Source organism: Emydura macquarii, unplaced genomic scaffold, assembly GCF_026122565.2.
Source record: "Emydura macquarii macquarii isolate MOO-44397 ecotype Brisbane River unplaced genomic scaffold, CSIRO-AGI_Emac_v2 contig_374, whole genome shotgun sequence".
Taxonomy (NCBI): Eukaryota; Metazoa; Chordata; order Testudines; family Chelidae; genus Emydura; species Emydura macquarii.
In genome coordinates, this window is record NW_027130511.1 from 6864322 (window position 1) to 6877286 (window position 12965).

The following is a 12965-nucleotide window of genomic DNA, read 5'->3' on the forward strand; positions in this document are numbered from 1 at the left end:
CTGAGCTCTCGATTCCCCCGAGTCATAACTGTGTTCCTGGTCCCTTCAAAGACACACAGACTCTGATCTTTTGAGCTCCTGCTTCACTAAGGCCTGGTCTACAACTGAAAGGTTTATCAGTATAGCCATATCAGTTAGTGGTGTCAATTTTTATTGAAATAAATTATACTGGTACAGTCCCCAGTGTGGATAGCTTTATATTGCTATAAAGGTGACATACCAATAGTTATTCCCCTTCCTATACAGGGATTAGCTATACAGGTAAAAGCACCTTTATACCAGTAAAACTACATCCACATTGAGAGTTGTATCATTTTATCACTACCAACAGAGTTAAAGTGATGCAGCTAAGGCTATGTCTAGGCTATGGCACCATAGCTGTCAGCCTAACCCCATAGGGTAGATTCAGCCTTCAGGGGGGATGGAAGAGGTTTTTCTGTCATTGTAGGAGCACCACCTCCTCAAGCGATGATAGCTAGGTCAATGGAAGCAATTTTTCATCGACATAGCCGTGTCTACATGAGATAGGTCAGCAGAGCTATGGCGCTCAGGGGTGTGGATTTTTCACACCCCTAAGCATCACAGCTATGTCCATTTACATTTTAAGTGTAGACTAGGCCTTAGGCTAATGCTGGGACTCAGCTCCAACTGCCTGAGGAGGAGGTCAGCTCCTGCTGCCCTGGAAGCAGGATCACAGCACTGCAGAAAGTTTCCTCGTTTTATTATTTTACTGACACTTGCTTCTAAAAAAAACCTTTGAACCCTTCCTCCCACAAAAAGCATTCATTGGAGGAGGACAAGGAACCTGGACATACAATAAACTATATTTCTGAGGGGGAGGAAAGAGAACACCTGCCCCAGAGAAAGAGAAACAAAACAAATCAGCTGGATCACAGAAACACTGAAAATCTTTATTTAACATCTGAAGCAAGCTATTGATCTCTAAAAGGGTTTTTACAAAAACAAAATCACATAACACTCCAATTTCTGGAGTTACAGCACAGATGTAACACACTTGTCCCAAACTAAGCTTGTGGAATCTCCTACAAAATCAGCAACCCCTGCCCAGAACCTGGCTAGCCCATAATTGGATTCTAGCCTACAAGTGGGGAAGGGAGGGCAGTGGCAGGAACTCACATTGTTGAGACCTTCAGCCCTTTTGGAAACATCCCAATGCAGGAGATGCTACCTACAAAGGAGGCATCTGCTATGGTTATTATTTCAATAGTGCCATAGGTATGGCTCAATCTTTTGGAGACAAAAGAACACAGGTCAGTACCCTTCCCTGAGGAGCTTACAATCTAAAGGAGTGTGATCCCAGAGTCCTTACTTAGACGAGTCGCTCTGTTAACATCAACAGGACAATCTGAGAATAATTTTTTTCCACCCCGCCCTCAGAGAACTTTGTTGCAGCCTGGGCCCCTCAGATGAGGCTACTGATTCCATATGACAATCTACTAGTGGTGAATGGTACTAGCACCAAGAAGGGAGAGGAATTATGTAGGGTGATACAAGTGAATAGAACCAGGAATAATGAGATGAATTTAAGATGGGGAAAATTTAAGCTGATGGTTAGGAAAACTCTTAGTGAGATGTATGAGGCTGATTAATAGATTTGCAACCAAGAGAAGCTGTGAAGGGTCTTTCTCTAGGGATATATTTAAAGCTAAACTGGACAAAGCACTCCAAAATGTTTTTGTAGGGAAAAATCCTGCATTACCAGTGAAAGAGACGTGCTATTTTAATACATGGTTTCTCAATGTGGGTGTTGCAAACAGGTTTTGGGGATTATGACCATGTTTTCTTTTGCTAAGGTTAGAAGGAAGATCACTAAATGTTTTCTGCTGTAACATGGGATCACAGTACGGAAAAAGATGAGAAGCACTGTTTTAATAGAATTTTTCCATCTCTGACGTTTATGATTCTGTGTAACATCAATATGTACTGGTAGTACTATATAAAATTAACATGGCACTCATTAAATGGATTAAAACCTGGCTAATTTACAAGTCTCAAACTGTAATTGTAAATGGAGAATCTTCATCAAGAAGGTGTGTTTCCAATGGGGTTCCACTGGGAACAGTTCTTCATCTTATGCTATTTAACATTTTTATCACTGATAAAGTTTGCAGATGACACAAATTGCTGTCGTCTTCATTATTTATCACTCCACCAATCTGGATTACTTGATAAACTGGGCGCATACAAACAATATGCATTTTAATATGGTTAAATGGAAAGATCTAGAACAAAAGGCAGCCATACTTACAGGATGTGGGACTCTCTCCTGGGAAGCAGCTACTCTGAAAAAGATTGGGGGGGGGTCATGCTGGATAATCAGCTGAACATGAGCTCCCAATGGGATACTGTGGCCAATGTAATGCTATTATTATCTTAGGATGCATAAACAGAAAACTGTTAAGTAATAAGAGGTCATTTTACCTCTGTATTTGACACTGATGCAACCGCTGCTGGAATACTGTGTGTCCAGTTCCAGTGTCCACAATTCAAGAAGGATGTTGATAAACTGGAGGGCTCAGACAAGAGTCATGAGAATGATTAAAAGCACAGGAAAACATGTCCTATAGTGAAAGTCTCAAGCAGCTCAATCTAGTAAGCTTAACGAAGAGAAGGTTAAGGGATGACTTGATTACAGTCTAATTATCTACATGGGGAACAAACATTTAATGGGCTCCTTGAATCTTGCAAAAAAGGTATAACATGATCCACTGGCTAGAAGCTGAAGCTAGACAAATTCAGACTAGAAATAAGGTGATATGGTGTAAATTTTTAAGAGTTAATAATTAACCACTGGAACAATTTACAAAAGTGGAATCTCTATCATTGACAATTTTAAAATCAAAAGTGGATGTTGTTCAAATAGATCAGCTCTAGGAATTATTCTGAGGAAATTCTATGGCCTTTGTTATACAGGAGGCTAGATCAGATGATCACAATGGTCCCTTCTGGCCTTGGAATCTATGAATTACATAGATACATAGTCTCCACTCTAACAGTGGAAGTAAACTCAAAGAAGTCTACAATTTCAGAGTGTATTTAGTTAGAATAGGCTTCCTGTTTAAATTCTTCTAATGGCACCCATTGCTGGAGTATCTGAGCTTCTTCCAAGAGACAACCAAGTACCACAATAGGCCCTTGGCCTAATTCTCTTTCATGAGGCAGCCAGGACATACTTTAGGTTTGTGCTTTAAAATGATGAATACAACTGCCCAAGGAAAGAAAGATTTTTATAGAACTGAGGTGCCTAATACTACTGAAATAAGGGACCATGGGACAACTGCACAGCGAACCTGGTGCAGCTGCAACCCACAATTGGATTATCAACAAATGCAGGAAATAGGAGTGACATTACCTACTCTCAGCTCCCCAACGCTCACAGCCCTTCACTCTTTAATACACGTCCCATACCTGTGCTCACCCTGGCATTAAATACATATTGTCTACCATATCCTTTCATCTCTCCATTGAAACAACAGCCTTTGTAACCAAGAAGCAAATTAGCTTCGGAGGGAGCTTATTTCCTGTTTTGCCCACAAGGAGTGAAATAATAATAAAAAAGTCAAGTTATGCCCTCATCATGTTTTCCCGGTGTGTCACATCTCTGTATAGATTTTAGATTGCAGGCTCTTCACGGCAGGGACTGTTTTTATTACTTGTTAAGTGCTAAAGATGAGCTTGGTGCCGTACAAAGCACAAAAATAAGAATATAATGACACTAATTTCATGAACACTTCTTTCTTCTCAAATCCTTTGTAATTGCTCACAGATAATCCAAACTAGCCTTTGACCTCTGTGCTACTGCACCAGGATAACAAAGCTTTCCCTCTAAGAAATTTCAACATGCATCAGGAAAATGCATGAGATTTTTTCAGAGGAATTTATGGGGGTAGAGCTGAGAGTTTCCTTGGGACACAAAACATAAATCCAATTAGAATCTCTTCCCAAGAGTATTAGTGGATAAGATATGGACAATGTGTCTAAAGTAACTATTCATCAGTCATGATTTAAATTGTTCTAGAATGTTTTGTTTGATTTTCTAACTTATTTTTTGTGTTATATTATGGGTTTTCATGGCTCACCATATAATTTTAAAATTTTAATACAAAGAAAATCTTAAAAACAATTAAAACATTGTCTGACAGGCTCATACTCAAATCTATCCCTCGATGATTTGAGTTACAGTTCATAGAGAGCAAAGCAAGTGAAACATGCAAATCCATAATCTACATCTAGGGGTGCAAGTTGTGCCCCTATGTTGAAAATTTATTTTTGCATTTAAATGGATGGTCCTGTCTGGAACTCCACCTACTCAGCCAAGCAGTAGGTTTTCACTGACAAGGACCACGTATTTGAAAACACTCAAGAGCTCATAAGGCTACTGAAGTTGCCAAGCGATCATGTCATGGTTCCATTTGTACACACTACTCAGGCACATCTAAATATGTAGCCCAGAGTGAAGCTGTAGATAGGTCATCCAAGAGACAGAGAAATAAGCAGAGTATGACTAGAGACACAGAGAAATCAGGAGAGATTTTCTCTCATCAATACTGCACAGTGAAGGGCAATCAGGGATAAAGGGAAAGGGTTGTGGGGGAAAAGGAACCCTTCCCAGATATACTGCAAAGCGAATGCAATTAGGGATGTAAGGAAAGGTGGAGAAGGCAAACCCCTCCCATATATACCACAGAACAGAGCAGAATCTGTAACAGAGGGAGACCCCCACCCATGTACACTCTGGAGGCAGGGGGGAACCCCACTTATATATACTTCAGAACATTAACCATTGAGGAAGACAGGGAGAACGTGAGACAGGGGAATTGGTCCAATCTGTACAGAGAGCTTTGAACTCAGATAATACTCTAAATGGCTTTTAGTACACAGTGGCACATGGACTTCAATTTCAAGTGTCCTGGGGGTTGCTTACAGTAGCTTCTGAAGCTGGATGGTATTCCAATATTTCCTCTCTATCATCTCCCCAACAAAGACTTCTCAGAGGATATTTTAGGGCAACTTGATCAAAGCTTGCACTCATAACTCCAGTCTGCATATTTTACCTAATTAGTTCTGCCAACCCCTAGTCTAGCAGGACAACTGGAGAGGAGGGGGAATAAGGAAAAAATACTGCAAATCACAGGGTAAGACTAAACACACTGCAAACAAGCAAGGACAAAAAGCACTGAAGGACCATGCCGATAGTGAGCCACTGGCAATTCCTGACAAGACAAGCACCACATTCGCTTCATTAGAAACAACATCTTGACTCCCAAGTCCCTTAGTGAGAGGCCTGTGGGCATTTTCCTAATACAGAATTCAAGTCCCACATTTCAAACCTTGTTTGCCTTCTCTATTCCCCTCCTCCTCCTCCTCCTGACCAGAGATCCTAGCTAGCCTTTGTTTCTGTCCTTACGCTTGCCAAAGACAGATTCTTGCCTCCCCAGAGCTGCAGTAAGGCTTTATCCTGTTATATTCAGCCATTTGCAATAAACGAGATTCCCAACTGGTGACCAGCTTCATAACAAAGACCAACACCTGCAAACCCACAAGGCTCTGTACACATCCCAGTAGATCCTAACAGGCGCTGAGGCAGGAGATGAATGCGTAGTAAGTACTCACAGCAATAGGAGGAACATTTAAAAAAAGCTGCAGCCCCAACATCACCAGTTACTTTTTACACAGATTCACTAACATGATTTGGGGATGTGTGGGGCACACAGCTCAGTCTGGATGACAGTACGCATCATGCACCAACACTGACGAGATGGTTATTGCCAAATGAGACGTTCGGTGCTGATGCACTTTGAAGTCCAACATTTCATAAACCCAACCAGCTCTGAGTAAAGACACCTTCATCTAACTGTATCCAGAGCCCTTCTCTTGAGGTGTTTTAAAGAAAGTAGCTGAGGCAACAGTAGTGGATTTCTCTGCTGCCTGGGTTCTGCCCATCCAGTCAGAGCTCTGGGACCTCTGGGACAGTGTCGCTGGCAGGGATGAGTCTGCTGCATCCATGTGGACAGGTAACGCTGCTGGAACACAAAACAATAGGGAGAAAAGGAGAATGTGGAGGCAGAGGACAGGAGAAAAAAATTAAAACTGGCAACCTCATAGCAACATAAGCACAAATCACAGATTTTTGTATGTTATTCTAGTGGCTACCAGAAGATCTAGAGCAGTGGGTCTCACCCTTTTCCATACTGGGACCCTCTCCCATTTAGCAATATGGGTAGGGAAACAATGTCACAACCCTGATACCGGTTTTTGACCTCCAAGTTGAGCAATCCTGACCCAGAGCATTTAATCTGCAGGTTTTGTTTTAAAATTCATGTTGCATAGCTTGGATGAAAGAGGATAATTTAATCAGCACCACAGAAGGTGAAAATAAGCTTTGAACAATGCATCCCAAGCAAGTGCATCTCTTTTAGCATGAGGGACCGGATGGAGTCGTCACGTGAGCTCTATAAGGTAAGAGCCACAAAGGAAAGGCAGTGATGTTCTGGTGTTGATATAGAGAATGGTACAGATACAGCAAATGCACTGTGAACCTCTGCATGGACCCAGTAAGTTAGATAGTGTATCACAACAAGCTACATAGATGGAGCAAGACAAGACTAGATTGAAATCCATTTGCAATCTCCTAAACCAAATACTTCTTCAAGTTGGCCCAGACTGGAACAGGTCAAACTCCATACTTAACCTCAACAGTCACCTAATGTCTGGATGGACTGCAGCTAGCAATTTAGAGTAAAATATTCCATATCCCATTCAAAATCTCCATCTCCTGAGTCAATCAGTCGCCATTAACAGAACTTGACAGGATGAATTGTTTAGAGGAATTAACTACATGATACATTATTTCATTAGTAAGTCTCTCAGGACAATCACAGTTTCCTTCTGCTTCTGTGTTTTGTACAGCACCAAGTACACAGTCAATACTTAAATAAATATTCACAACAGAAGAGAATTGTTCACATCCTTTTTGCATTCAGCCAGATTACAGAAGATCACTTGGGACATCCAGTCTGATGCACTGCAATATGAACATTTCCTCACTTCTATGGCTACCCGCTCTAGTCAGAAAGTGTTTTATAAACATGACAGATGTCCCATCTGCTGCTCTGCTATCTAGCTGAAAAGTGCCGGCTTTGAGTCCCAGCCTCTCTGAGCAACTGAGTTAAAAGGACTGTCCAGCACATTTCTGAAGATAAGAGTCACTTCCTGAGGCACTGAAGTCTCCTTCTGAATTCCTTCATGCTGTTAGTTCTCAATAGATCTGGGGAAAATGCCCAAATATCTCTTCTCCAGTGACATCTATTTTAGCAGCAGTCACTAGTCCAGTTGGCCTCAGGCAGCAGTGCTGTTACTGGAGGTTTCCTGCTCTGAGAATGCAATTTAGATTTGGATGCTCCCCTTAGCTTTTTGGATGCATCCAGGCACGGTCTCTCTGACAGAACAAGCAGTACCAGACCATATTTATCGGGGTGCAAAGGCGTGTGGAGAGAAGGGGTAACTAATTTAGCTAGCCTGTTAGGTTACCAAACAAATGGAGTCCCAGGTCTCTCCTTTCATTCCTGACACTGGAAGGGAGTTTGCGCATCTCACACAGCTTTTAACAACATCAGCTGAATTCAGTCAAATTCAACTTAAAACTTTCTGTGGATGGGGGAGGGTGCGACGGGGGAAGATTTGTAGCTGCATGTTTAAGAAAGAAGCTAAATTCATCACAATGACAGGGGAGAGTGTTGGCAGAGATTTGAGCTATTTATTCTTTTAGGAAAATCCTATAAAGAATGACACGAGGAAGCCTCTATCTGCAGTCTTGTTCATCATGCTGGTGAGGAGTCCGATAACAGATGTATGCAGTAGCGTGATTTAGTGCCAGGAGCTGGCCCCTGATGTGTATTAATACAGCTGCAAAGCGGAACAAGCCCCTCTTCATCACTCATCTCTATAAAAGAGGTGGAATCCGAGATGGCCCGATGTTAGACAGAGCAAGCCCATTTGTTCTGCTGACTGATGGAGCCAGCTCAGGCTGTGTCCTTCACCTCCGTGGGGCACTCAGGTTGCAAAAAAGGAGCTCAGTGAAGCAGGACCTGGTCAACAAGTGAGACGAGAGCAGTTGGACACAGCCAAGGAGCTATTTAAAGGAGAAGTCCAGCATTCTGTACATGTGCCTGTTCCCTATTCTCATTTATGGGCCTGAATTCTAATTCACCCCAGCACTTTATCTTTCATTGCAGGAATAGGATTCTCAAAGAGAACAGACATCTGCAGTGAGAGAAAGTGAGAAGAAACTAACCCAAGCAAGGGGAAACCCTGGTTAATAGTATTTTAGTAACTAGTGAGAGTGCGTGAGGGAGGGAGTCAGTCTGTGATTGGCTCATTGTATTATCTTATAAACACAAGGCTGGATTTAATTGTTTAAAACCTTTTTGGGATCTATCTTGATGAAAGCAGACACAGAAATGGAAGCTCAGTCTATAGAAACAGCAGCAATCCACCACAGAAATTGCATTCTGAATGGGAAGAACCCTGGAAATCAGCAGGACAAAAGAGAGGAAATAATGATGGGACAAGAATTTCTATCAAGAACTCTATATACCCCCAAGAATGATCGTAATTAGCTATTCAGATACATTTCTATAACCCCTTCCACAACAAGAATCAAATTATCCTCATATAACATACAAGGCCACCAATGGAGCTGCCAAATCCAAGAATTAATACTAGCAAATAGACTTTTGCCAGGAAGAAGCAAACTGACACTCTTCATTTGCTTACCTGCTACACACTTTTCCATCTCTTTGAAACAAGCACAGAGACCCCTCTGGATGGCACAGAGAACAGACATATAACCTGAACTGCACTGACTGCATGATTTCCAGTTCCAGTTCCTTTATTCTTAATCTCCCACAATCCCCAGAAAAGGCCCCAACATGATTCCACTCATCCACTGGTAGTTCCTCTGGTCTTGCCCAGACCTTGTTTCCCGGATCTGTAATCACTTCACCCTTGGCTGCCCACCTCCTTGCTGCCGATTCCTGACACAACAATTTAGTCACAAGCTAGCAGGAGGAACAGGGTCACATGGAAATGAAATGTTGGGATTAAAAAGTTTCCAAGAGTGGACTCACTCTAGACAGGTACCTTCCCACTCTCCAAAAAATCAATCTGATCCTCAAACTTACACCCATCTCACACCTGAGTCACCTTCAAAACCCTGAAAAATAGTCACTACCGAGGTATCATCTACCTGGAAAAAATGCAATATTCTAGATGTTACATTCCTGGAGCAAGAAAGGGAACAGGGGCCATTACCACGTGCAGTGGAAAATGCCTCCACGTGGAGTTGGCTTATCACTCAGTATCCATATTGGTACCATTAACCTTAGCAAGAATTAGACTCTTGCAGCAAAGGATCCAGAGACCTCCTTGAGAGAGCAAAGCAAAACACCAATTCATACCAGCCATTGTGAAAGGGACATGAGAAGTACAGGGGCTCACACCTCCTGGTAGTTATGGGGTTTCAAAGCTTAATTTTAGAACAGTGGAAATAACGGCTTGTGCTACAGCAGCACAGAATATTCCCACTACAAGACCCTGCAATGTGAATGATACTAACTCACCATGGGTGCACCTTTATATATTCATTAGGCCACTCTTTTTGTTACTGTGCAAAATGCAAGCCACTTATAGCCATAACTCGCTACCACTTTCTTACTTGCGTTTCATTTAACTTTAATCCATAGTATTTCTGCAAATACTGTGCTATTTTCAGACAGTCTTCCCCCTGTCCTCAATTTAGGAACTCCTACCTTAGGCCTCCAAGTCAAGATTTTAAAGTGACTAGTGATTTTTGGGTGCCCAATTTAAAATACCTTCAAAAGGCATGGTTTTCAGAGGGTGAATGCTTCAGGCTTCCTGAAAAAAATCAAGGCCCTTTAAGGCATCACAAGCTGGGGGATCCAAAAACTGAAGCACTCAATATCAATACCACTTTTGAAAATCTTGGCCCGAGTGCTTTACCTATGCTGAACTGTCCCCTCAGGACAAGTGACGGTGCATACATACGGCTGTTAGAGTTAAATCAAGTTACCTGAAGTAGTGCTGGAAAAAGAGGTTGCAGCTGCTGCTGGCTTTCGTTTCCTCTTGATATCCCTTGAGCAGGGTGGTCCCAGATGTATATTTGTATGTCTGTAAAGGGGGAGGAAATTGAAATATTAAAAAGATTGTCCTAATATCTTCTCGGAAAAAGACACCAACCACTAAGCCTTCAACACTCCCTTGCCAGCGCCTGTCCATCTGCTTACAGCCTAGGTAAAGGGACAGCCTCCAGAAGCAACAACAACTCATTCACATACCCCACTGCATTCACAGCCTATGGTCAAACCTTTCTGTTTCAGTCTAAAACTCAGACACCAGATCCAGGACATGAGCTGGGGCAACAATTAAATTTTCCGAAAATATAGGCTCTTCAAAGACTCTGACATAGATAATAAAATCATTGCATAGGCAGGGATAGGACTGAGCATGTTCTTAGTGGATATAATATCAGCATTTCTGGAGTGGGGAAGGGCTATCACCTTCTGCAGAATTTAAGATTTTATTAAAAAGTTAGGCAAGCTTTCTTGCCCTTAACTGTTATGAAAATAGCCCTGCATTGAGATCACATTTGGAAAGTTATCTTAGGGTGTGCCTAGACTACTTTTCTGGCACAGATACATTAGTACTTATGCTGGTGCAGCTCCTGTGTTTTCAACACTGTGCTATGCAACTGTACTTAAAACACCAGAGCCTGGTCTATGCTAGTACATATATCTAATAAAGCCTTACTAAGCAAATGCAAAGGTTGAAACAGTTTAAAAGCGTGAACTGCCCATCCAGATGAGCTAGGGTTAACTCTGAAGCCTAATGACAATGGTTTCAATGACACCAATTTAACTGCTTGCCACTTTAGAAGAAACATTCTACTATTGTGGAGCATGGTGGACCTGGGATTGTGGATGAAGCTTGAACAGAATACTGGCACCTAGTTTATCCCACCTACTCTGACCTCTGTTCATAAGAAGAAATATCAAGGAGTTTAATTCAGAAAATAAATTCTCATCAGTAGTTCAAGGAGACCCACCCAAAACCATCCCGAATGAATATGAAAAAATAACTTAACAGTGAAATTGAATTCAAGTTCCTGCTCTGCCACAGACTTCCTATATCACTTAGGGTTTGTCTACACTGCCCCACAGTTCGGACTGAAGTGGCGTAAATAGCAAAGTGCTCCCCCATTTGGATGCTGCGGGTGTAAACTAAAAGGTTCCTAACTGGCAATAACATAGAGCAGGGTTTCTCATCCCGTGGGTCAGAATCCAAAATTGGGTCGACGTAACGTTTCAAAGGTCCACATGGCAGGTCCTGTGGCTCCTGTCCCACAGGGCAGGCTGGGCTCGCCTCCCTGCTCCAGGCATTGAAACCTCTGGAGCCCCAGCCCCACTTAAGTTTGGCCCAGCTGTCATGACGACAGGAGTCCGGGTAGGCCAAATTTGAGTGAGTGGCACTGCAACCCCATGAGCTAGGTCATAACTCCACTCACACAAATTTGGTCCAGTGAGGGGGCAGGCCCAAACCTGAGCAGCACTGCAACCCTGAAGGTTACAACACCCAGGGCTGAGTGCCAAGCCAGACAGCCCCACAACACAGGAGTTGCAGGAGCCACCACTGGGGTGAGAGTGCCAGGCAGGACTCAACCGAAGCCACCACATGGTCTCCACCCCCAGACTATTTACCAGGTCACAACAGGACATTAACATTTACTAATGGGTCCTGACCCCAAAAAGGTTGAGAACCACTGATGCAAAGGACTATGTTAATGCAAATTAGGAACATTTTAGTTCACAGCCACAGCATGCACACGGGAAGTTAGAGTGTAGCACTTTGGTGTGCACTGCTATCCACACCCCCCCATAATACAAACTGTGGGGTAGTATAGTCATCCTAAATCTCCCTGTGCCTCAGTTCCCTGTCTGTACAATAGAAATAATAGCATTTCCTATCTCACAGCAGTGTTGAGAAGAAAAGATTGCAAGGCGTTCAGATACCACAACAATAGGGGCCTAGTAAGTACCTAAGATAGAAGAAAAACTTCCATTTCTCTCTAATCCTCATACTTTTATGGCTGGTATTTCTATAACTGTTTTTTCTTGTGGTTTAATAACTATGCTTTTCACCCTTAGAGTCATGGGTTCCAGTCTTTTGTATGTCACCAAGGAAATGAGTTTCATGCTTTCATATTTCCAACTGAGTGTTTGTTCATTTAGAAATATGTTTGCTCATAATGTGTTCACACAATTTGAGAATCTGAGCTCATAGAAATCCAGGACTGGATACTACACTTCACTCCTGAACTGCATCAGCACAACAGTGTGGGGAACTCAGAGCACAGGGCTAACCAGGGTGTGCTACTAACTGTAGAAATATCCCTAGCTCTTGACAGTTGAGTCTCAAATTCATGAACACTGAAGAATAAAAAAGCACAGCGGAACAAAATCTGTCATTCTGTATCCTCAATTAAAGTTTAAAAGCAGCTGGGGTCATTATGTACAACATGAAATCTATCACAGAGGAGATACTAAGACATTTTACCAATGGGATGATTTTATTTTAAAGCCTGGAAGTCAGCTTCCACTAAAGACCAAATTTTCAAATGCCCTCAGTTTTGCAAGTGCAGATCAGGCTCAAGTATTTGCATGAGTATGTACAGGAAACAGAAGTCTACAGAAAATCTGGATTTATGGGACAGGTTTCAGATGTGCTCACACAATTAGTGTGTGAGCACATGCAAATGGGGTATTGGTGCACATGGAAGGACAGCTGGACAAATACGTGATCCCTAGTCACTCAAATATCTGATTTGCACACACGTTCATGGTAACTGCACACAAGATTTGACAATTGTG

At 42.3% G+C, this 12965-nt stretch overlaps 1 protein-coding gene across 2 annotated transcripts in view; it reads right to left on the minus strand.

The window, feature by feature from the left end:
• Nucleotides 1-890: 890 nt before the first annotated feature.
• The window catches only part of GPATCH2L (G-patch domain containing 2 like), a 36020-nt gene continuing 23945 nt past the window's right edge, over nucleotides 891-12965 (minus strand). For both annotated transcript variants that reach the window (XM_067532835.1, XM_067532844.1), the window contains exons 9-10: nucleotides 10112-10209; nucleotides 891-6044 (exon numbers count right to left, since the gene is read on the minus strand). In XM_067532835.1, coding sequence (XP_067388936.1) covers nucleotides 5872-6044; nucleotides 10112-10209 — 271 coding nt within the window. In that variant the 3' untranslated portion in view covers nucleotides 891-5871. The remainder of the gene's footprint in view (nucleotides 6045-10111; nucleotides 10210-12965) is intronic.